Consider the following 26044-nt stretch of genomic DNA (forward strand, 5'->3'; position numbering starts at 1 on the left):
GCAGTTGTCCAATTGAGGAGCATAATCGAACTATGGCTTTAATTGGATTAAGCTGTGCATGTAAACGTAGCTACTGATTGATCCACAATTCTCCAGGCTAATAAGCATTTTTAAAACTAACTATTGGATTACTTGGTATGGAATTAAAGCTTATCTTCAACCTGGAGTCCCTAGAAAATGGAACATGTGGATATCATTGTCCCATTTTGTTGAACAAAATGGGACATGGGCCCATTTTGCAGCTCCCCTGCCGTGGACCGGGGCCAGGCTGCCTGTGGCCGGGCTGCAGAGCCTGCGACCGGGGTGCCCGCGGAGCCACTGGCGTGAGTCCGGGAGCTCTGCTCTGGGAGTTTTGGTGGTTGTGCTTGTTATAAAGAAAGTACCTATAAAACATTCAAACGGCATAATGATAAGGTGATGGTCATCATCATTTATTTAATGATTATTAACATAGAAAACACTTACATTTGTGATTTTCGATCCTGTCGCATCTTTTCGCCCACCATCTTGCCTAGGATTTTTCCATTTTCTCGCAAGGCATTGCGGGAGCAAGTCACAACTATAGCGTTCTAAGTTTCTTTGAGTGTGCCCATCGAAAATCTCAATGTTGAGGGGATGTTAGCACTCCCCTTTACCCCTTAAGGGCTCTTTATTGCTCCACGTTCCCGCAACGCAATGACCACGCAGACAGATAAAGCCATGCAAGCCAATCAGAATCCTCAGAATCAACAACGAATAACACAAGCGACTTCCTGTTCCTTTCACAACAACCAATATGGCCATGATAGCCAAAAAAACTGTATACATAGGGCGCTCGCATGACGTTAAGCATTTCCTGGCGCATAATGTGACGCTTGAGAACCTAAAACCCTGTTTCTTCCAGTTGACACGACAACACATAACCAGTGTTAACAGAAATCTCCACTTTGGCCGAGGTTTTAGGAATAATCCTTTTCTGTGATAAAAACAGTGTTTTCATGTAAATGAGAGGCCAAACGGCGTGGAAATATCTGCGTTTTCCCTTCGTGTAAACGGGGCCTGAGCGTCAACGGGCAACAGCGATGGGTAGGGCTGAGATTTTGCTTGAAGCAAAGAAACGGGATTCAACCCATACTTGTGGTTATTTATATAATGTATAAAACCAGAATAGACATAGAACTTGAGTGTGCAATCAATGTAAAAAAGAAACATCATACAAACAAGAACCAGTGATAAAATGGAACTAATGTTGCAGATTACAAACAGGCATTAATAATCACATTTTATCAATAACTTTTTCAAAGGGTCCCAAAAAACGGTTGCTTTTGAACCAAACCTTCATGAGTAGAAAATGAAGCAGCTTTAATCTCATTAATTAGCTTTCGTTTTACAGGTTTCAATAAAACAAAACAATCAGGTTGCTTCTGTTCATCTGTTTTTTCAAAAGAAAAAGGATGCGACGTAGGCTCATATTAAAAAAGATTGAACTACACAATTAACATGTTCGATTTTTGTGAACAGATACAGTACATTGACGTTTCAAAAATAGGTTGCATGAATATAAAACAAGTTCATTTCGAAGTTGCCTGTTTTTTTAAGAAAAGCATTGCACAAATCATACACAATTGGCATAATCTGGAGCGCATATCACAATAATTTCTTGGACGATTAAGCACTGTGGTGATCAAACTGCTGTTCAAAATGGCTTTACATATCAACCAATTAAGGTAAATTAAACTGCAACAAACTGATCGATTATTGATTATTGATTGATTATTGATTGAGAACTGATTCAGTTTTTATCTCCTAGAAGCCCATCGAGGATACGCTCACACATGTACAGGCACCGTGGGACATGGAAGAAACCTAAAGAAGATAGAATATTGGTTATTGACAGCATTACAGTTTAAGGGGACCACAGTTTGATCTATGATTGGAACAACAGAGTACATGCACAAACCATCAATGCATAAAACATGGTCTAACCATTGCACACGGGATGCTACATGCTGTCTCTAAGCTATAATAGGACAGCTAGTGGACCGGACCACTAGCTGTCCTATTATAGCGAAGCACAATGGTGTGAACTAGTTGATTTTGTAATTTTGTCTGCTTTCACCAGATGCATTGAAATATTGTATTGTCACCAAATTATTATTTTTAAATTCCTTGTTAAACATATAAACGTTTGATTATAGTGGTGTTGGAACCCTTGTATCTATTAACATATATCTGCCCAGTTAGGGACAGAGCCTAATGTGATTTTATTCTGTCTATCAAAGACACATTAGGCTTCGAATAGCTTGTCAAGCATCCTATCCAAAATGGTTGGATTACAATGGATCACCACTAACACGTGGCGATGAAGTTTTAGGGGCCTATCTTGCATCCGGCGCAATTGACTTAATCACTGGCGCATGTGTCGTTGCAAGTTTGCAACTGGCGCAGAGCGTTCTTTTCCCTCCTGTGCCACGCGTCGGATAATTAGGGAATGATCTTGCGCCCCAAGGGGCGGTTTGGCAAAAGTAGGAGGCGTGTTCTGGCGCAAACGTTCTGGTGCTGTTTTGCAGTTTCAGAAACCACTTGCGCCACAAACCAGGAAATACCTGGTTTAAAGTCAGTGGTGCGTTGTTCAGATGCTATTTTAAGGGCGCATGCATAAAGTTGCTTGTGCATCTCGCGCATACACTTTGCTTCTCTCATCTACCTAGCCATACATTCTTGGTACATTATTAGGGAAAGAACAGCTGATACAGCGATAATAAGTTGTACTTTTAAATCAATGCATCTGCAAACACATATTTTCTTGACACAGACATCGTGTACATGCCCATTACTTTTAGGATTGATGAGTATTTGATCGTGAGAAAACATTGTTTTACTGCGAGTGAGTGTTAAAAAGAATGAATGAACGCGTGTGTGTTTATGTGTAAAATAATTAATGAAAGCGGGCGCACGTGTGTGCATCCATCTGTTTAAACACACGCAAACTAAAAACGTAATGCATAATACAGTCCATGGCAATGTATATTAACGGGGGGACACATGCATATTAGGAACACAAGTCGATAACGATAATGCATACAATACTGATAAGAAATTATGTTTACAATGTATTGCGTATATCATTAAATAGAACCACCGCGAACAGTTACCGCATATCATATGTGTGTTAAGTTTTCTTTGCCAAAATTTATTTGAGGACTCTAGTATTTCTGAAGTTGTGGAAGAAAACCTTATTCCATGTGTGAATTAGGCCATATTATTTGGCCATAAACTGAGACATTTGACATTTGAATGTTATGTACATCTGTCTCATCGGAGACTGCAGACGCGCTTTCAAAATATCAACTCGTCAGATTCAAATGCGCTCATGGCTCTTAAAGGGGATGGGAGCTGGCACTCTCATTGGTTTAATGCACGTTACGCCCAAACCACACCTACGGGTAATTAGGCTACTTCAGACCAACCCTTTTTAGATTTGCACCAGGCGCAAGAGTCATTTTTTGCGCCGGTAAAATAGCGACCACGCCATAGAACCGCCCACAAAGCTACTTGTGCTTGGCGCTTCTCACTTGTGTTTCAGACCGTTAAAATAGGGCCCTTAGACCTAGTTATCTCACCTTATACCTATACTACCTAGGATTTCCAGGATGTTGTTTCTTGCCCCTGGATGACCGCAGGGATACTTGGCTGCAATCGTAGTGTTCATTTTGTCAGCTATTTTAGATTTAGTCTTAGTCTTTAGACGAAAATGCTTATTAGTTTTAGTGACATTTTAGTAATTGTTTTCCTTCGTAGTTTTAGTCTAGTTTTAGTCTACCAAAAGTCCTTACATTTTAGTCAACTTTTAGTCATTACTTTTAGTCAAAATGTTTTCTCTTTTTAAGCAAATTAAATTAGGATAACCCCTGATATATGGACACCTGCTAAGTAGTTCCAGTCAACTTGTCTGTTCTGCCTTCAAAACGAGAGCTGGTAAATTGTGAAAAATGCATTAAACTAATCAGAAAACGTGGTTATATGCGATCAACCCTATAGTTACTGTGGTATTAAGGCTGGGACGAATGTCAACTTATAAATATGTACACTTTATGTTGAAAGTATAGACCGTCGCGATTCCCATTGAAACGAATGGCGCAGTGATTCGTCTTCAAAACGAGAGCTGGTAATTTGTGAAAAATTAATTAAACTTTAATCAGACAACGCGGTTATATGCTATAGACCCTAGAGTATCTGTGGTGTAAAGGCTGGGATGAATTTCAAATAATAAATATATACAATGCATAACGTTAGCTCTCTGGCTCATAGCTGAGCGGTTCATCGCCGTCATTCTGAAATTGGGTCATCAGCAGCACCTGGCTGGTGTTCAAGCTGCGCACATCCCTCAACCAATTCATTTTGACAGACTAGACGCACAATTGGGGGAAAATATCATGCATTTTGAATGTCCACCACACCACTAACATTTTTGTCCTGTCTTGTCAACAAAAACTAAACTTACATTTCGTCGTAGTTTTTATTATCAAAGATCTATTTTTATCTCGTCAACGTTTCGTCTTAGTCATGGAAAAAAGGATGTTGAGAAACATTTTTGGTCATATCATTTCGTTAACAAAATGAACACTGAATCGTATCAACCTCGCAAATATTGTAGCCCTGCTAGATAAGTTCCCCCATTAACTTGATCCTCTAGTCTATTTGACTACGCTGACGGTCTCAGCAATGTCTTAACTGTGGCTGTTTACTGCTGCTCCTCTTATTGTTAAAAAGCTGAGAGACGTAAGAGCAGGCAGGAATATAAACCTGCCATGGTTTATGAATCAGAGACGGGGACTCGAGTTGGACGTAAGTCCCACATAAATACACTAAATAGAATAGAGTTTATGTCCCACATAAACAGGATGAATAGAATAGAGTGTATGTCCCACATAAACAGACTAAATAGAATAGAGTATGTCCCAAATAAATAAACTAAAAAGAATAGAGTCAACTTGAAGTTGCTACTAACGCCTCGCAAACAACAAGAGTACTTACTGCCATTGATAAAATTGTCTTTTGGAAAATCAACGTATGCTATTTTATTTCCATAAGCCCCCCTCCCGCACCTATTGCCGAGTGTGCTCGCTTGTCAGCCAGACTGGGACAGGTAGAGCAAAAATGTAATAGTATTGCATTACTTTGGCTGCAGCTCCACACAGGCTATTACATTTGTATAGAAAAAAGCAGATTTGACATTTAGCCTGAATTTTTCATTTTTGTTACACTTGATACTTGAATCTGACTCGTGCCCAGAGGCTTTAGATTTGTCTCAGACTCTAGTTCGAAGTCTTCAGATTGTACTTATATTTTAATGGCTTGTGAATATCTCTGATATGAATTCATCAGGAAAAATTACACATTACAGATTTAGATCCACCATCAACCGCATCTTTATTCTAATAGTAGCCCATTCCTGATTGAGTATCTCATATGCTATTACCTTTAAATGGACCTCCTTTGAAATCCAATGCCACCTTCCCTTCTTGTGTTAAATAGCCAAACCATTCACCATTTTCAGGATCGGAGAACTGAAAATAATCAGACAACTTATTACTGAACACGATGATAAAAATGGTTACAATTAAATGAAAGTCACTGCCTTGTGTATTAGAATCAACCTATAATTCCTGAAATATTTTGGGACAGAAATGAACTCACATGGCTAAAGGTGTACTCGTAAACTTCAGAGAATCTGTCAAGGAGAGTTGGTTTCTTGGTGTTGTTGTAAGCCATCAACAAGGCAATAAGAGCCTCGCAGTGAGGCCACCACAGCTTCATACTCCATTCCAGCTGATAACAGAAAAAAAGATCAATACTTGTGTCAATATTAAAGAATATACAAATGTTTTCCTTAGTGTCTGACATGGAGGTAGACCTCGCTCTAGCTTCATGTATAAGTTTCAGGAAAGAAGAGGATGGACATTTGGAAATGATTAGAATGTTTGCCAAATGATATAAAGTATGTTTCATTGAATAACATTGTATACTAACTATACCGCTTGCATTCAATTTTAGTATTGATAACATTTCATTATTTTTTCCCCTTTGAAAGTAACTGATTAGTAGGCCATCTACAATTTTTTGCAAATGTCAAAATCACTTAGATTAAAAGATAAGATTAGAAAGCAAGGAAACCAATTGCGAGTAACTGAGTAACCTCACCCTAACTGCTCCTCATGGCTGACAGCGCCGTCAGTGGGTGAATGTGTGCATGAACGGTTGAATGTTAGGCAATAATTGAAAAAGGTTTAAGTAAGTAAGTTAAATGTTAATGTAAAAAGATGATTTCATTCTAATTGTTCGTTACCAACATGAGCTTAAGAAACAGACAAGAAAATACCTGTGTAGGACAATGACCATCTACATCCAAGAAGTAGAAGAGTCCACCATGCTCTTTATCCCAGCCTCTTTGAAACTGGAGTTCAATGAATTTGCTGATAGCGGTCAACTGAAGTGACTCGTCACCATGTGTTCCACAGAACTGCAGCAGGAACCATCCAGCTTCTAAGGCATGTCCTGGGTGCCAGGTAGATACACATGAAGGATACACATTGTTAGCATCTACAATAGTTCAATGTCTCTTTTCATCACACAATGCCTCACACGTGTATCCTTGTGAGATCCTGTGATATTCTGTATCTCTCTGCCGATCCCTCGGTCGCATTCAATAGTACATAATTTAAAGGTCCCATGGCATGAACATTTCACTTTATTAGGTTTTCTAACATTAATGAGTTCCCCTAGCCTGCCTATGGTCCCCCAATGGCTAGAAATGGTGTTAAGAGTAAAACAAGCACTAGGTATCCTGCTCCGCCTTTGAAAAAATAAAAGCCCAGACGGGCCGATTTAGAATTTACCCATGTCATCATCAGGGGCAAGGCTTAACTCCCCTTTCTCTGCTTTGCCAACCCAGAGAATTTGGCCGGCCAATGAGACAATGAGCTACGACCGTGCGAGCACCACATGTGTAATGCAAGTGTTGTACACTTCTTTGTTATTCGGATAACCGTTCTGCTGTTGGTGTTATGACGCATAACACACAACACAATAACGCAAGCTTGTGTAAAGCTCCCATTTGGTGAAAAGGCTAGACTGTGTCGGGCTTTCCTACCTCTGTGGGGGTTATCTCGGCCATTATCTGTTGCCCGTGACTGTCTCCCGCTAGAGCCCCGCTGCCCGGAATCCGCCACAGGGCTCCTCCGGCAGCCTCGGCAGCCGTGGCTCCGACGGGAGACAATCCCGGGCAATAATCCCTTTCTCTTCCATGTCGCGGTTCAATCTGGACTTCAGGGAGTCAAAGCCAGAGTTTCTTTCCCCCAATTCCTTCTACACCATGGCCGAGATAACCCCTGTGTTGCCTCTCCAGGCATTCATTTAATTTTCTTACATTTATTTCTTAAATAATTATATGTAAAACGGGATGTGGATAATTACTTTACCGTTGAAATTAGCTAATGTATAAATTCAGATTATTCTGCCGTTTTAGCTTTGCGACGATTGTCACTTCCGGTGACGCATCTTCCTGTTAGACTTACCCGTGTAGAAGGAATGGCAGACATGTGAATCACCTGAATGTTATCTGCTAGCATCCATTTGGAAGCATCAAAAAGGCAATGCCGTGAGTTTGTTTAATTGTTAGAGGACATGTTAAAGATAATATATTATTGTGGATTTAGTTAAAAACGATGTTTGATGAGTTGACGTTTTGGATAGCAATTGTGTACAAGCTAAAATCAATGCTAAAAGCAATGCAATTGGCAATCAGAATATCTACATACAGTGTTACAAAGTTAATATTATTATTTACTATGTACAACATGTTTATTCATAAATGGACAGACAATATTTTTGTATTCTTTTATTTGCAGTTCTCACTGTTGATGAGGAATTGTGACAGTAAATGGTCAACCTTACTACGACTGTCTTCATTGGCTACGGTTTAACTACGGTTTAAGTGTTTAGTCAGAGTTACAACACACTGCACGAGAACACTACAGTGAAAAGGCAGCATTGGATGTTTTGAAGTGGTCGCGATGGCAACAAGCAACAGGTTGCCTGCCGGCAGTGCTAGGAGCAGCAGAACATCAGCATCATCAGTAAGCAAAGCTCACGCCCGGGCTGAAGCAGAAGCAGAGTCTTTGCCGTAGATGTAGGGAGGAAAATGTTCGCAGCTCCATACGATTGCGAGCGCCTCACGCTCTGTTTGAGAGTAGCGCCTCTCCACATCGCTGAGCGCTCGGCTTGCATATGCGATGATGTGTTTCTTTTCTTTGTCCTTTTGCAGCAGTATCGCCCCTAGCCCTACCGGACTAGCGTCGACGATGAGCTCTGTTTATCTGTTTGGATCGAAGTACGCCACCGTGGTCTCGCTGGTGAGACTCTCTCTCAGCGTGCTCAGCGCTGCGTCCTGTTCCGCACCCCACAGCCAGGAAGTGTTCTTCCTCGTGAGCTTTCTCAGGGGCTCTGTGACTGTAGCGAAGTCCGTGATGAAGCGTGAGCAGTAGCTCGCCATGCCCAAGAGGCTTCTTACCTCTGCTGCATCCTTGGGCTTGTCGGCTTGGCCAATGCCGTCAACCTTTTTCGGATCAGCCGCCACCATCGGACAATATGAACCCGAAGAACTCTGAGTCTTGTTGAACTCACACTTCTTCCGGTTCAGTGTGAGGCCGCGTTCTTTGAGTCTCTGAAACACAGCTGTCAGGCTCTTGTCATGATCAGCCTGTGTCACCCCGTAGACGATGATGTCATCGCTGAGGTTCTTCACCCCGGCGATGCCGGGGTGTCTGATGGATGGCATTTTGAAACACCTCTGCGCTGAGGAGATGCCAAAGTTCAGGTGCTTGTACCTCCTCAGACCCAGTTGCGTTGTGAATGTGGTAATGTACCTGCTGCTGGGATGCAATTCCTGGTGGTATCCCGATGTTAGATCCAGCTTTGAGAATACAGTCGCTCCATTCAGTTTGTGAATGACGTTTTCTATGGTAGGAGTCAGGTGACGCTCTCTTTGGATGGCTGTGTTTGCCTGGCGCATGTCAACACATATGCGCACCTTCTCTGGATCTTTGGACTTTGGTGGCGTTACGATGGGCGAGACCCAGGGTATTGGGCCTGTCACTTTCTCGATGATGTCCTCAGCTTCGAGTTTCCATAGCTCAGCTTCAACTTTCTCACGTACATGAAAAGGAACTCTGCGGTGCGGCTGGGACGTTGGCTGTATGTCTGGGTTGATATGTAATGTCACTTGAACGTCCTTGAGCTTACCTATGCCATCAAACAGCTCAGGGTGGCTCTGCCACAAACAGCTCTGCCACTGTGAGGCTCATGCAGGGAGGGCTGATAGAAAGATAAAATTTTGATCATACCCAGTTCATCAGCTGTCTGGTAGCTGAGTAGGGAGCAGCCATCGCCTTTGGTCACGTAGAACGTTCCATCTGTTTTGTTCTTGTCTTCATGTCTTCTCACTGATAATGTTTACTGCAGCGCCGGAGTTGATCAGAGCCGATACCATGTGTCTATTCAGCTTGATTCTTGTCAGTGGCCGCTTATAGTCACTATTGCTTTTAACGGTGTACGCATAGGATTCATCACTGCTTGAGGACGACTCGCCCTGAGCTGGTTCACTTTGTGTTTCTACCTGGTTGACTTTTTTCCTATAGCCTTTCTTGAATGGCTGTGTTTCTCTTTGCTGCTCTGTGTGTCGTGGTTTTGACCTACACTGTCTTGCAAAGTGATTTTGCTTCCCACATGCTATACATTGTTTGCCTCCTGCAGGGCATTCATTTTGGTGTGGCCACTCACCCCCGGAGTTCCTGCATTGTGCGTCGCTGCCACCTACTGCACGTTTTTGGTATGCCTTCTTCTGGGGTTGTCTATGCCAGTGGTTCCCAAACTGTGTGCCGCGGCACACTGGTGTGCCGTGAGGCAAGTCCAAGTGTGCCGTGGGATTTTGTGACAACCATAGCCTACTGCAATATAGTATACAACTAGACAAAAATAATTATTTTAATTTACTATATACTACTTTGAATGCACTCATTCCATAATACAGAGGCAAACTCTTTATCTAAAAACTATTTGAAAAATCCTCAAAGAGGATCCCACATTTCGCTGTTCGCGCAGTTGCGCAGGTGGGAATTTAATTTAGACTGTGACACATCAAAGGCAGTAGGTCAACACAACATTAAAACATAAACAAGAGGGAAAATGGAGCGCTTTCTCGTGCGGAGCAAACCACCAACCACCAGTGCAGAGACTGCCGAGTCCGACAACCCACCGAAAGAAAAGAGGAAAAAAACTGTCAGCCGACAGTATCATGAAAGTTACCTGTCTCATGGCTTCAGTTGGACCGGGGATGTCAACATTCCTCAGCCGGAGTGCGTCCTCAGTCGGGAGAAGTTAGCTAATGCTAATATGGTTCCAAGCAAGCTGAAGAGGCACTTGGAAACCAAACATCCCTTCCACGCTGAGAGAATCCTGGCCTATTTCAAAAGAGCGCGGGATCTGAACCAGAGGCAGCAAGACCGTTTGTTGGATTGTGTGAAAGTGTCTGAAAAGGCAATGGAGGCTAGCGTGCTAACATGCTAGCGGAGCTTATTGCAAAGCAAAAGAAGCCTCACACAATAGCGGAGACACTCATCCTCCCTGCTTCCAAAATAATTGCAGGTGTCATGCTGGGTCCAGATGCCGCAAATGAGCTATCCAAGGTGCCGGCATCTGATAACACAATCAAAAGAAGAATAGATGACATGTCAGAAGACATTGAACAACATTTAACAGAGAAACTGCAGGCGAGCGGCAGATTTTCTCTTCAAATAGATGAATCGACCGACATAAAGTGGGGCTGCCCAGCTCCTGGCAAACGTCAGGTATGTTGACGGTGACTCTATTAAAGAGACTTTTTTCTTCTGTAAAGAAATGGCAAGCCATACAACGGGAGAAGAAATATTCAAGATAACTGATAACTACTTAAAAGAAAACAATCTGTGCTGGAGTATGTCTGTCAGTCTGTGCACGGATGGTGCGGCATGCATGACGGGGAGAGTGAGAGGCTTTATTGCAAAGGTAAAAGCACAAAATCCACAGATAGTGACCAACCACTGCATTTTGCACCGAGAGGCATTAGTTGCCAAAACCATGCCCCCGGAGTTGACTGAGGTGCTGAATCAGGCTGTGCAGATGGTGAATTACATCAAATCAAGGCCCCTGAAATCTCGCCTTTTCTCCCAGCTGTGCGCTGAGATGGGAGCCGACCACCAAAGCCTGATCCTCCACACAGAGGTACGATGGTTGTCTCGGGGGAAAGTCTTATCCCGTTTTTACGAGCTTCGGGAAGAGCTTTTGGAATTTTCACGTGAACACGCTGTCCCACATAAGGACAGGCTCGCGGATGAGAGCTGGTGCGCCAGGCTGGCTTACCTTGCAGACATATTTGTGCATCTCAACGAGTTAAACGCCAAGCTTCAGGGCAGGAATGAAAACATTTTATTATCCACAGACAAGATTCGGGGCTTTATGGGCAAACTGACCCTGTGGCGCGAGGCTTTGGAACAGGGCTCCATGAACATGTTCCCGCTGGCATCAGCTGCGCCACAGGCAGCCAGTGAGCGCGCTATATATGCCGAACACCTTCAGACCTTAAAAGAGAGGTTTGAGCGCTATTTTCCACGTGTGGCGGACATCGAGGACAATGACTGGATCCGAGACCCATTCAACCAGTAGTCCGAGTCAAGCGAGAAGCTCACTATGAAGGAGAGAGAGGAGAGCGCAGAGCTCCGTGCGGACCGCACGCTGAAACTGAAATTTAGTGAGCTCACACTCGATCAGTTTTGGTTGGTTTGTGCATCAGAATATCCAACCATCTCCCACCACGCTATCGACCAACTTCTTCATTTCCCCACCACCTACCTGTGTGAGTTGGCGTTCTCCACTCTTGTTTACATGAAGAACAAGACCAGGTCACAGCTCTCTGTTGAGCAGGACTTGCGAGTGGCCATCTCCTCCGTGCCACCAAGGATTAAAAAAATCTGTGCGCCCCGACAGGCACATGTGTCTGATTTGATTTGTTAGTAGGCAGAATATTTACAAAAAAAGCCTGATTCTAAATGTTAGTTATAATTTGTGGGTCAGATTCAGGACCATGCAGCTTTCTCATGGACAGTTCTCTGCTGAATTTCTGTTTCCTTTGCCTCACCTGTCTGGTGAAATGGGTGTGTTTGATTAAGCCCAATTTGATAAAGTTTAAATATTTTTGTGAAGTATTTTGTTAATAAATATTTCATGAGTAGAATATTGTCTTTGTCACATCTTATTTGGCATTAGTAAATAATTATAAACTTAACAGATAAACAGATGATATTAGTGATAACACGTGTTATAAGGCTATTTTGCACAATAGGTGTGCCTTGAAATTTTTATTTGTCCTTTGGTGTGCCTTGGGCACAAAAAGTTTGGGAACCACTGGTCTATGCACTCGATTCACTGCGGCAGTGAGATTGGAACCCTCTTCGATTCCCTTTGACTGTAGTTCAAGAGTCCTGCCGTATTCAAGGAGTTCTTTTAATGTCTTATTTCCCTCCCTCAAAGCGTATTTGCGCACCCTGGAGGACGTGCAGCTTTGGATGATCTGTGACTTTATTTCATTGTCCACATCACTAAACTCGCAGTGTTTTGCCAGCATGCGAAGTCTGGTATTATATGCATCTAAATGCTCACCGGGCTGTTGTGCAGCTTTCCTTAACACGTAGACCTCGTACTGGACATTCCTTTTGGGCGAGAAGAATTAGTTGAGTTTTATTTTCTCGTCTGCATACTTGTCTCCCTCTGCCACCACTGTGTCATATATGTTGTGCACTATTTCGCCGGCCAGATGTAACAGGAGGGCTTTCAATCTTGGGTCCTCGGTTATGTTCACAGCTTTGGTGTCTTTCTCGAATCTCAGATAGAGCTGGGTTCACTCTCCGTATCAAATGGTGGTAGGCCTATGGACGGGCCTTGCGCCAGCATCATGCTGCGAGTCCGGTTGCTAACAAAAGAGCACACTCACTAAATGGTTAATCTCCGTCGCTCCAAACTTCCTTCCGCACGCAATTTCTTCACGCCGACTGGGGAAACGTCGGTGTACTCGTTTTTAGATCCTCGTCGCCAATGTGATATTTATGTGTATCGTTTTAGAAATAATCAAGCGGAGCTTCGCACTATGTTGCTTTATTGCTGGGGAACATACCAACCAACCGCGCCCAACACATCACTTCCGGTTTGCCCTTAAAGTAACGTAATGATGTAATTAGTACGTGCAAGCTTATGGTCATCATTAACACTGATATAGTCTACTGGCGTGATCTGAATATTACAATAACCAACCCCATCCCCTTAAAAGCTGTAGAACCTCCTGAAGGTTCTACAGCTTTTAGAAAAGTTAATATTATTATTTACAACTATGTACAATATGATGTTTATTCATAAATGGACGGACAATACTTTTTTATTATTTTATTTGCAGTTTTCACCGTCTGTTGATGAGGAAGTGTGACAGTAAATGGTCAACCTTACTACGACTCTGTCTTCATTGGCTACGGTTTAGCTCGGTGTTTAGTTAGAGTTACAACACACTGCACGAGAACCCTACAACCCACACCGCGAGTCTTGTTGTGGAAGTACCGGGACACCACAAACAGCAACAATCCCTTTCTCCCCCATGCCTTTCTCCTCCATGTCTTCAGTCTGTACATCAGATTGGTTGTGGAAGTGGAAGAACCAGAGACGTCGGAAAACGTCGGCTCGAGGACTCCCGCCGCAGTACCCGGAGTGTTCTAGAATATTTACAGAACATGGCGAAAAGATGTGCGGCCACCAGATGATATTATGAATCCAGGCCATTGCAATACATAGCGCATGGTACCATGGCCGCAGGCTGCTCAGGGCACACCCTACAGCTTGACCCGCTGCTCTCCTCCTCATCATTTAAAGCTACAGACACAGAAACGGCACGATTGTGGAAAGGTCATAGACCTCTGAAAATAATTCCCGTCTCCGAGGCCCCGGTTCCCTCGGTCAAATGTCTATGGGAAATAACATGGCTTTTCTGAATGATTGTACATAAAAAACTCTGTAGGTGGCGAAGAATTAAAAGCTGCGTCATATTTTGATCTCCACACTCCCCACATTTAGTTGTGACTGGGTTTTTGGATTGTCGGTGCCTTTAAAGTAGTAAACAATTATTAATGCTACTTTAACCGCAGCGATCCTCTTATAAGACTGCGATTTGTCTACATGACTTTCTAACTTGAAAGTCGGGTAAGTACATTTTCCTTTATTAACTAGCTATCTCCAGCTGTCATAATATGTGGAATCGTTTGGGTGGTTTCGCCTTCCATTCGCGTTTTCAAATGCGCTCTTCTTTTCTCTCTTGGAGGGAGTCCCGGATAGTGAGCTGGTTTTCAGTTCATCTTATACCTATAAATTAGGCAGCACGGTGAGCAATTGTTCGCTCCTTATTTGCGCATATTTATTTTGCCTAATTGGTTTGATGGCCTCTGTGATTTAATTTTTTTGGTAGTATAAGCCAGCCATTAAGCTGTGCCTTAAGTCATCTATTGTTTGAGGCACGTTTATGATTTGTGTGGACTGCCGGGCCCCACTGGAGCCGGAGGATGGCCATGACAGGTGTCCAAGCTGTCTGGGCATGGAACACTTAAGGCAGGGTTTGACTGAACAGGCTTGAATGAACTGCAGTTGCCTGAACGTTGCCGCACAGGCTGCTAGGCTAGCCTAACTAGAGGGTATGTTGAGCCCAAAAAGAGCCCCGAAAGCGCGGAAACGCAGAGCAGACACACGGGAGGTCTCCACTAAGAAGAGGCTTAAACTCCCAAGGCCAGATCCTTTGAACCAGAAGGTAGACACCCTAGCTTTAGAGTTTGCTCGAATTAAGGCAATGCTGCTTTACTTACAAAGGCCGGGAGCACAGCCTGCTGAAGATCAGGCAGCAGCCACTTCACGATCTTCATCAGAGCAGCCCCCTGTACTGTCCCCTGCAGTGGATGCCAGAGTGGAAGATGTGCTTTCTATCAGGGCCTCAGAGAGCCTAGCGACGGTTGATGAGTGGGCTGACGATCACAGGGATGTGGAGTCTTATGACTCCTTCACCCAGGATACTTAAGGACGCAGTTCACTGAAGGGCTCAGTTGCTAGCCAAACATCAACGATCAAACCCGCTGTAAGAATGGCACTGGCACACCTGGGCTTAGATGCAGCACCAGCGCAGGTCAGTATGTAAAGCGCCTTTTTCAAGCAGGTGCCTTTTTCAAGCAGGCCCCTTCTACAGTCTTTCAGCATTCCTCCATCAGCTCCCTTTATTGAGGAGTTACAGAGATGGTCATCATGGTCTGGACCGCATGCCGCATATAGAGCCTGCACTTGCTGCCCTTATTCTTTCACCTGATGAGGCATTAAGGCCAGACGCACGTTGTCCTTGGCCACAGTGTCGCCTGACTGACAAGCTAATTGGGAAAAGCTTGGCGGTGTGGGTTGCACGCATAGGCAACTCAATTTCCCACCTCATTCTGTCCCTATCACAGACCTTCCAGTCCTTGGGAGCAGACCAGTCTGCAGAAACCCTGAGTGAGGCCTGAATCAAGGCATTTGCCTTCATGAGAAGAGAGCTAGGGAGACTAATGTCGTCCCTGACCCTGGCACAGCAACAGATTTGTCACCAGTCACCACTGTCTGAGCCCTGCAGGAAAGCCCTTCATTCCCTCACAGTGGTTCCAGGACAACTCTTTCGGCCTGCCGCACAGCAAACACTGGAACGCAGCCTAGAGGTAACGCGAACCAGGCAGTGATTTGCTAGCCTGCGCCGCACATCTATTCGGGGGCAGAGGCCCACTACGGCAGCTAGTACTGTTCAGCCAACATCGCGGCCCTTTGCACAAGTGTCATCAAGGCCTAAGCGGTTTTGCCACCCAGCCGTCAACCGAACCTTTCGCAGGCCTCAGCGCACAGCTGTGAGGTCCGGGCCCTTCTGAAAAAGGGGGCCATCGAGCAAGTAGGACCACCATCACAAAACAGTGAGTTCTATTCCACATATTTTTCAATTCCAAAGAAGGGGGTTGGACTTCGCCCCATTCTGGGTCTAAGGCCTTGAACAGCCACCTAAAGGTATTAAAATTTCATATACTGCATACAGCAGAGTTATCACAAAGCGTCAAGCAAGACGTCTGGTTTGCAACCATAGCCCTGAAAGATGCATATTTTCAAATCCCAATTGCACCTCACCACAGGCAATTCCTCTGCTTCGCCTTCCAGGGGAGGTCTTACCTTTTTTATAGGGTCAATGTGGCCACGAACCTCGCACCATCTCATGCTGCAAAGAATACCTCTGTGTCATTGGCTGCTATGGGCATAAAAGGAGAGAAACTCATGGTGGGCCCCCATGTTCCCCTGACCTCAACCCTATCACATCAAAACAGCAGCTCTGAGAGGCTATTCTGACATCCTGCAAAGATATTCAAGCAGAAACTCTCCAAGCACTCACAAGAAGGTGCTATCAAAGAAGAGGTCCTATGTTAACATGTAACTTGGCCTGTTAAGATGCTTTCGATTGAAATATCTTTTGATTTCAGTAAATATGAACTCCTAATGCTACAAATTCAACATTGACCATTTTTAGTTCTTTACAATTTACAGTTTTGAAAATCTGTTGTGGATAATAATTTGGAACAGTGCATTCTGAGTTTTTTATTTTTGCAAAAAATACTGTTGTCATTGGGAGGTTTGTTCAATAAAATTTGAATCATAATCAGTTGATGAGTTGAAAATTATACTGGCTGTCATTTGCACAGGCTATTTAGGAAAATCTGAGGAAAATATAATTTGCATAAAAAATTGGAACACTGTGTAACCACTCGACTTGCACGTGCATTTGATGGATATTGAGGTGCTGAAAGCACTGTCTCTGGCGGTCATCCGAAATTCATAGAACCGTGGTTATACACGTAACCATCGATTCAATGCTGAGAACATCACCACTTTTTTACAGTTCTGCTCGAAATATTCTTCTCCTGTCCGCACTTCTCTTTCAGATAGTTCCTGTTTGGAGCCTCCATCGCAGTGTTTTTTAACCATTCATAATTGTAGCTCTTATATCTTGCCCATCAGTTTAGCTTGTAATCGTGGACGTTTGCGCATGCTACAACCAGTCTACGAAACAGGATGATATTGAAACAAAAATATAAAAGGAACGGCAAAACTTATTTTAAACCCCATTTGAATTACCTCATGATTAATGTATTTCAATTTGTACTCGTATTTTGACGTTTTTAAATGCACAGAGATTCCTCTGCGTACCACTAAATAGCGCACAACACAGTTTTAGAACCAATGCTTCGGAGTAAATAAAACCTATCCGAGCAGGTGGAGAGTCCCTTGAACACCTTAACCATTGTTTAAAAAACAAACTGAGGATTTGCATTGGATCTTTCCCCATTTTTGGAATTGTTGAATGAATGAAGTATGAATCGTTAAACGTTGAGCCATGCAAACCTTTGACCAGTAAGGTGATGCATCTGTAACTCACACTGCACAGTTTAAGCTGCATCTTAAACGTGGGCCATGATGTGGAGCTCAAAATAAATAAATAAAAGGAATATTATCGACCTTCAAATGAATGGGAGAACGTGGACGATACAGTGTGTCTGTTTTGCAGAGAATGCTTGTCATCAAATAAAATTTGTTGCACTATAAACTCTGCAAAACTATGGATCCAGCTTGAATACTGGGTCATTTTATGTGCCAAGCATTTCAGGTTTAAATCACGGTTATGCAGCAATGTGATAAAAGATGGAAATGTGGGGAAAATTACTTATATTCATCCTAACTACACTGTAAACCGGAACAGTACTACTAACTAATAAAGATTGTGAACACTACAATCAAAATCTGTCATATAATGGATAGAACAAAACTATTTGATTCTTTTTTTTTACGTGGCTTTTTAGATCTGAGTAAACCCTTCTGGTTAAATTATTATTTATAAGTAATTGTATTGACTTGATTGACGTCACAACGAAGAGCCGGCTCTTTCGGCTCACAAACTGCTCTTCATTTAGAAGATCCTTCCTTTCCTTATGAGTTTCATAAGGAAAGGAAGGAAACTCACAAGACTTCCTTGTTGCGAACAATGATACCAATTCAAAATAACCGCATTTCCACCATTCCTGACTGATTATCTAAATCATTCAGAGTAAAATTATCATCTCAGTTAGGGATGTGAACATAATTGGCCATTTGCCATTTGTTCGAAAAGCTTAGGGTCCTGACCATCAGCAAACATTTTGACAACTTTTTAACTCAATACAATCTGTGTAGTAATGCAAAGACAGGACTTATGCATCTGTACTCAGATGCATTGGGTTGTTCTGTTCTGTTGTCTTGTCTTTAACCTAAATAGTAACCTCTAGGGGGATGCCATATTAGCATATTCATAGATCCTGGCATAGAAGTTTTGAAGTGTTCATGGTACTTGAGATGAAAATGTTACCTGGGTTCTGCAGTCGTCCCTGGCAACCATTTAGTTCAGCTCCCTCCAAAGAAACATTCTCCAAGATAGCCATGCCACCTCTCTGTACCAGAAGAAGAAAGGGACGTTTATACTCACTTTGTGTATCATTTATAGTGGTGCAACGGTTCACAGGTTACCAATGATCCGTACGGATCAACCCTCACGGTTCGGGATGCAAGTGAACCGCGGATCGGCTGATAAAAAAAAAAGTTGTGCGTTCACGTGATCAGCGCATGTTTAAAGGAAAATTTCGGTATTTACAACATCATGAAGTATCGTAGCGAAATACAGTTTCTGTCGTGTTTTATTTGGCGTTCTGTAAATCCCATTGAAACGGAAACCGGAAGCGGAAATTTTTGTTTGGTTGTAGTCTTTTCGCTCGGTTCTCTTATCAACAGTAGGGCTAGAACTGAGCGAAAACACAACAACCAACCCCCCTTGCAATGAGGAATGAGTCTTCCAACAGAAATCAATGGATTTACAAAATGCCAAATAAAACACAACAGAAACTGTATTTCGCTACCATACTTTATGAAAAAAAAGAAGATGAGGATGTCTGCATTGCCTGGGAGAGTGTAGACTCTAAACTCTCCCCAGGCAACATCCTGAAATTAAAGTTGTAAATCCAGGGTAAGGGATTATTTACTATCCATGTTAAAAAGAAGGAATAATGCCTCAGATTGCATTTTTTTAAATATTGACTATGCTTAAAGGAAGCAGGATTATTACCTATTTTTTCACTTTATTTTGTTTTTACACATTTGAAGATTTTAATTGAAGTCACATTTGTCTTATCTTTTTTGTTGTTGTTGATCCGAAAATGATCCGACCCGTGACTCAAAAACCGTGACACGATCCGAACCGTGAGTTTTGTGATCCGTTGCACCCCTAATCATTTAAAAAACACTTGTACCCTCCATGACATCAGAATCATTCTTCTCTCTTCTCTCCACTCATTATTTGAATGAACTAGTTACAGCATTAGCAGCTAACTGACTGACACCTCTCCACCAGGTCACGGTGCTCCTTGTGTCCAGGTTAGATGTCTTACATGAGGCTGTGTTGGAGTTGCTTCAAGACACAGAGCAGTGGAGATGGGAAGAAGCCATGGCACAGTAGGCTGGATGTATGATGGCCCAGGACAATCAATTAGTTGCTCATAGGTCTTTATATGGTGGAGTACAGATATTGTCCTAACTGGATGGAGGAGGGTGGAACAACAAAGAAATAGGCCTTTCCACAAGAGGCACAAAATGGGATAGGTAATGAATTTGAGGCCTGTCCCCAATAAACTGGCAACTTCATCACTGAAGTTAATTACCTCCTTGTGAACGTGATACTTAAGCATACTAAATCAGAGACACAATCAAAGACATTAGGAAAACGATGTCTTCAAAGGGAACGGGACTGTAATGAACTCATGAATGAAACATGAATATGTTTCTAATGGAGACCTGGCTAAATAAAGGCCCTGCTATCCTCATTTTGACCATTCCATAATGCAAGCCAAAAGGGTATTTGCCTCTATATTTACTTGAAATAACTTCAGTGGAAAACCTTTTCTGCCAAGAAATACAAAAGGTAGCCAATAGTTAGTATAATCACTTACATATCTTATTTTTGTTGTCGTTTCTTCGAAGCTAAGATGGCTAAGAAGGCTAACATTGCTCGTTTGGGGAAAAACAGCAGCCTCCTCATCAGGATGGGTTCCTGAATCACTTTTTTGTGATTGTTACATTCGATGTACATTATACGTTCTGCTGCTTTATATGATATATCAAACACTAACACTAACATATGTAGTTGCTACAAACACAGAGTGAAAGCGCTGCGAAAGCAATTACTGCTGTTAGTGGTAGACTGACAAACGGTTCTAAACAGGACGAGGCATCAATGCGTACCTACCTTTTCCGGTTTGAGTCTCTAATGCTGTTTTGTGATGTGCTTTTGTGTTTATTTTTATTTTTTTCTCTATGGGTTCCGGGAGGGCTCGTCCAAACACGCTTGCGCATATGTCACTGAGCAAAGAGAGGGAGGGGGCATCTTCGATCAAGTCACATGCTACTTTCCAGATCGCAGTACAGTGCAATTCTGTTGTGTCTTTGAAAGAAGTTATTTTTAGTCGGCGATCAAATTCAGACAAATTGGCATTAAATCAACCAAATTTAATAATTAAACAGGCTTCTACAAAGGGGGGGGTGTCATACACCCGAGGATTTTCAAAAAGCTGTCTAGCAGGCTGTGATGAAGCTCACGCAGTGTTCTGCTCATTGACCAATTAAAGAAAGGCCAGCAGATTAAAAAATTGCGCCTATTTATTCCTATGAAAACTGCTCAATGGCGCAGGGCAACATCAAGGAGAGATTTGCTGCCGCATCATGAGAGCCAGCTACGCCCTAGTGCATGACGTGCCGGATGCAGAAATATTCTGGTTGCGTAGCATTATTAGCATTGTAGCATCATAAGCGAGAGGTCTGTCTGCACATCCCTTGGTGACTTTAAGTGATAAAAAGTCAACAAAGTGCCTAAAAACCATCAACGTCATTCATGTTTAGCAAAAGGAAATACCTCGGACACAAGAAGTTAACGGAGGGCACTGAGCCCTCTCGGATGCTGGGCCGAATCAACGATTGTTTCACTACAACTCCTTTCAGCTGCCCACCACTCCTTCTCCTGCAGAAAATAAATAAATAAAACGGCTAATAAAACGCTTGAGGTTGCATTTTGAAAAGAGAAAACTAAAATAGTATTAGTACATGGTATAAAGATAATTATGAGCCTTTGATTGATACCCAGACATTTTTTGCGGGAACACATTCCTGTTCCCCACTTGTACTGGAGTGAACGGAGATATCTACTTCTGGGCCCCTTGAATCAAGGGACCCGTCCACAGCCAGCTTAAACAGCTGCAATACCAGGCTTGGCCGCTGAGCACTTGTGGATTGCGGAAGTATGCACTGCTTCTGGGGGCTTGGTTCTGCTCAAGCTCCCAGGAACAGCGCACACTTACTTTCTCTTTTCAAAACGCCACCTCAAACATTTTATTAGCCGTTTCATTTATTGTTTTTTTGCAGGACAAGGGGGGGTGGGCAGCTGAAAAGAGTCGTAGTGAAACAATTGTTGATTCGGCCCAGCATCCAAGAGGGCTCAGTGCACGGCTCCGTTAACTTCTCGTGTCTGAGGTTTTTCCTTTTACTTAAAGGGATACTTCACTGGTGGAGATTTGAAGGTTATATGAAGTAAATAATTCTATGTATTATAAATGTGCGAAAAAAATTGAAATCGGTTCATCCTAGCATGAGAAAAGGCAGAAAGTGTCTCTCTGGCTCAAAAGTAAGAAATCCTCCAACTCCCACAGTGCATTGCGCTCGCTGCACCACCCGCCTGTTTCCGTTTGGAGGGGGAAGGACCCATTATACTAGTGAAGTGAGTAGAGTGGTAGCGCAAGCAAACTTTGTGTAAACATATCCCGGTGATATGTTGACTAGTTTAGACTTCTGCTCTCGTTTTTTCAAACGCATCATTTGTATATTACTGTACAGCATAAAAACAATTGCTAATTAAGCATCAGGTGCGTAGGAATGAGTTTAACATTGGGGGGGACACACATCGGAAACCTGACAGATCTGTTAATGGTTTGAAATACAGAAATATGTCATAAATTAACTACACTGAAAAAAATCACAAATATATTTTATTCTACTAAAAAGATACATTTGTAATTGTACACATTTTAAATGGCAGTAATGAACTGATAAATATCAAATCAATTCTTTAATTGCACGCTCAATCATCCAGTTTTTTAGAATAAGAAGCGGTGACAAGACGCTGTGTTGCGCTTTCAAAATAAAATAAAATATTTTTCTCCACCTGGTATAACTTTTAGGTGGGACAAATGCGCCTGTCTCCAATATTGGAGGGGACACGTCCCCTCCGTCCCCCCCGGTTCCTACGCCCTTGCTAAGCATATCAGGTATTTGTACTCAACCTTTTCTCCCCGGTTGAAATAAGTGTTTATCTTATACAGTAGGCCTACTTTAGTATAACAGCACTTGGGTTAGTAAACAAATCACAACAACCAACATGAATTTGAATAGCCTATACAGCATTACACAGACTTCAAGCTAATGTAACGTAGCCTATGCTCTGCCAATAAGATCGGCTACTTTCAGATAACTACATTGTCACATTCCCCGGGACTCAAAACTATTGTAGGCAATGTGTTAGTGAAAAAAACAAACGCTAACTCTATGGTCAGACGTCTGTTTGTCCCGGCGGGCATTGGCTGGCGTTTCCAGTTCACTTTCTGGGTCCGGAAATATGTATCCAATACCAAACTGTCCAGATAAGGCGTAAACCTGGTTGAGAGGTTACACACGGCCCCGTCCTCACCAGATTCAGCCATTTTTCTAGAAGAAACTGGCATTGCTGAAGTGTCTATAGGCGAACAGAGCAAACCGGCGCGCTCCGGCGGCTCCTCGTCCTCGGCAACAGGCAAGGCTTGTTCAGCTGCAGCAGCCTCCACCTCTATTTGTGTTGATTCTTCCTGGCTGTATTCTGGCTCGTACAAATAGCCCTGAATGTCCAAATCTAACAATGGATTTTCAAAATCCACTTCGGCTGTTTCACATTGCAAATTTGTTCTCTAGCTAAGCGGTGAAGAAACATGGAGGACATTGTGTTTACATCTCGTACGCGAGCTCCCGCCCCCCCTTATTCCTTATTGGTGGGCTCACAAATTAGCGGAAACAGTGTTTTGTAGTTCTCTGCCCCTCTAACAGGCAAGCAAAGTTTTACTGAGATGACGTCAAAAAAAAAAAAGAAAAAATAACTTTTTTTATATATTACAATAGCAATTTTGTAATGATAGAACGCCGGTTCTGAATCGGTGAAGTATCCCTTTAACATGAATGACGTTGATGGTTTTTAGGCACTGTGTTGACTTTTTATCACTGAAAGTCGCAGAGGGATGTGTAGAAAGACCTCTCGCTTATGATGCTACAATGCTAACAAAAACGAGAATATTTCTGCATCAGGCACATCATGCACTAGGGCAGTGGTTCCCAACCTTTTTTCTCCAGGGCCCCCCTAATTCACTTCACCCCCCCCCCCCCCCCCCCCCCATAACCATACATTTCTATTTTTTGTGCCTTTATTTAATGAATGCATTATTTTCGTAGCTTACAGTGCATTGCATTAATAGGCCTACATTCATTAATGTGAACCTTGGGCTTGCATTCCTACAGCCAGGGCTGGAATGTCAGGTGTAATATGAGTGAGAGCCAGTCTTAAGTCGTTGTGCACCTCCAGTCTGTTGCGTGCTTTTGTTTTGATGGCGACAAGCGCGCTGAATGGCAATAATGCATTTGCGAATTGGTGAGAGAGGCTGCAGAATGGGGTATGTTTCATCCCTTTTCCCAAGCCACAATGGGACAAGAGAAAGTGTGTAATGTGGCCAGAATACCAACTGAATTTAAGCTTGTTACCTTCTGTATGTATTTTTAAGTTTTGATTATACCCCTCCATAGCGTAATGTATTCCCTTTCGATTCATCCTGGAAGAAATTAAATCCTTTTTCGCGCAAAACCTCTCCAAAACCTGCTTTGATATACTGTCACCTGACATTTTTCCATGTTTTTGTTATTGAGTCTGGTTTGTTTGTCCGAGTTTGTCATGGTAACGACGGGGGGAGTGATTTAGCGACAGGTCTATTTTCAATCGCGGGGCCCGTGAGATCTAAAATAGTTCTTTCAAGCTCGGATGAGCTGTTATAAAGTCGGGCACGGGCGCACTGCTGCTGCATTTGCTACATTCTGAAATTGCGGCACTGCTCGGACGTAAATTTGCCTCTAGCCGTCAGAGGTTTCATGCCCCCCCTTGGCTCTCTGGCGCCCCCCATGTTGGGAACCACTGCACTAGGGCATGGCTGGTTCCATGGGCGTCAGTTTGGTTTGAAATGTGCTGGGGACAGAGACGCATTCGGAAGTGCATTTTCAGAAGTGCTAGGTACAATGAGGATGCACTCTTTTTTCTCTCTTTAGTGCAGGTAATGAAAGGTTCTGAAAGACGGCATACCCACGTAGCTAATTACTAGTATACAAAATCTGTCTGGCACGTTTTATGAAGAAACCGTTTCCAAAAAGCATCGGACATATGACCCACTATGTTCTGCTCCATGTATCCAATGTTGACTATGTGACATGACATGGCTAAGCTACCAACATAAACAAGAGGAGCTAGGAAAGGAAATTAACTGCGTGTTTAAGTTCAGAAGGGGCAAACGTGTGGCTACACACAGCACTACAAAAGTCGTCTTTTGTAGTGCTTATTCCAGAATTCAAGCAAAGCAAGAATGACCAAAAGTCACTTTGTGTCAACAAGAGACTGACTTCACCGACTATCAATTGCAAGTTAAAACAGCCGACCAGTTGAGTGCAAAAAACACAAAAGACCTCGCCACAGCACCAGCAAATATTAAGCAATAAATATCGCGTCTTACCTTTATTTATGTGGCAGTGGTCTGCAGATGCATCCCGTTGTGTAGCCTACATAGTAGTAACAGTTCAACAGGTTATCGTTCTGATACTGTTCATGGTACTAGCAACCTGCTCTGGTGCTTTTTACCTACGTATTCAGGCTAAAATGACTTGATTGTCTGATGCCTCATCATCCCAGCCAAAGAGTATTGGTATTATGAGTAATGGCTACTTGCCAAAACGAAAAAATAACTTCACACAGTGTGTCTGTTTCCAATGTATTAGTTATCATTCGTAGCGTTGATCAGCAGAGAAATGGTTCGCCAAAGTCGTTGACATTGCTTAGCAACGGAACACGCTGGGGTTGATAAGTTACCGGACTGCGGAGTGATACAGATGAAAGAATCCACTTTCCTTGACAGCGGTCAAATATGCTGGACGCAAGCATTCCACTGCATTGAGAAGAGCCGCGTAATAAACAAAAAATAATTGACAGCTGAACGTTGGGAAGGCCCATGCAAGAGAATGGAGCAGTCTACAGCATTGAGAAGAGCCGTGTAATAAGTAAGGGATTATGTATAGAACGCTGGTCATTATCGGGAAAATAAGCCCCGACGGGGGCTCGCGGGCAACAATCCCTTTCTCCACCATGTCGCGCTTTATGTACTTCAGGCAGTCAAAGCCAAGGTTCCTTTCCCCCAATTCCTTCTCAACCATGGCTGAGATAACCTCCACTACGAGTCCGTCAGAGAACCTGACGTGTTATGCGCCATAACACCAACAGCAGAACGGTTATCCAAATAACAAAGAAGTGTACAACACTTGCGGTACAGTGTGTGTATTCACAAACACACACACACACACACACCTGTGGCCCTCGCACAGTCAGAGCTCATTGTCTCATTTGCGGGCCAAATTCTCTTGGTGGGAAAAGGGGAGGTAACATTTTTAAATCTGCGAAAATTGCAAATCGGCGCGTCTGAGCTTTGTTTTT

General features: G+C 43.0%; 1 protein-coding gene across 2 annotated transcripts in view; it reads right to left on the reverse strand.

Moving 5' to 3' along the window:
• Positions 1-427: 427 nt before the first annotated feature.
• Positions 428-26044, reverse strand: part of renbp (renin binding protein) — a 49321-nt gene continuing 23704 nt past the window's right edge. For both annotated transcript variants that reach the window (XM_079744592.1, XM_079744593.1), the window contains exons 7-11: positions 18554-18635; positions 6362-6537; positions 5680-5811; positions 5462-5549; positions 428-1845 (exon numbers count right to left, since the gene is read on the reverse strand). In XM_079744592.1, coding sequence (XP_079600718.1) covers positions 1772-1845; positions 5462-5549; positions 5680-5811; positions 6362-6537; positions 18554-18635 — 552 coding nt within the window. In that variant the 3' untranslated portion in view covers positions 428-1771. The remainder of the gene's footprint in view (positions 1846-5461; positions 5550-5679; positions 5812-6361; positions 6538-18553; positions 18636-26044) is intronic.

Source organism: Pollachius pollachius, assembly GCF_949987615.1.
Source record: "Pollachius pollachius genome assembly, chromosome: 10".
NCBI classification, from domain to species: Eukaryota; Metazoa; Chordata; class Actinopteri; order Gadiformes; family Gadidae; genus Pollachius; species Pollachius pollachius.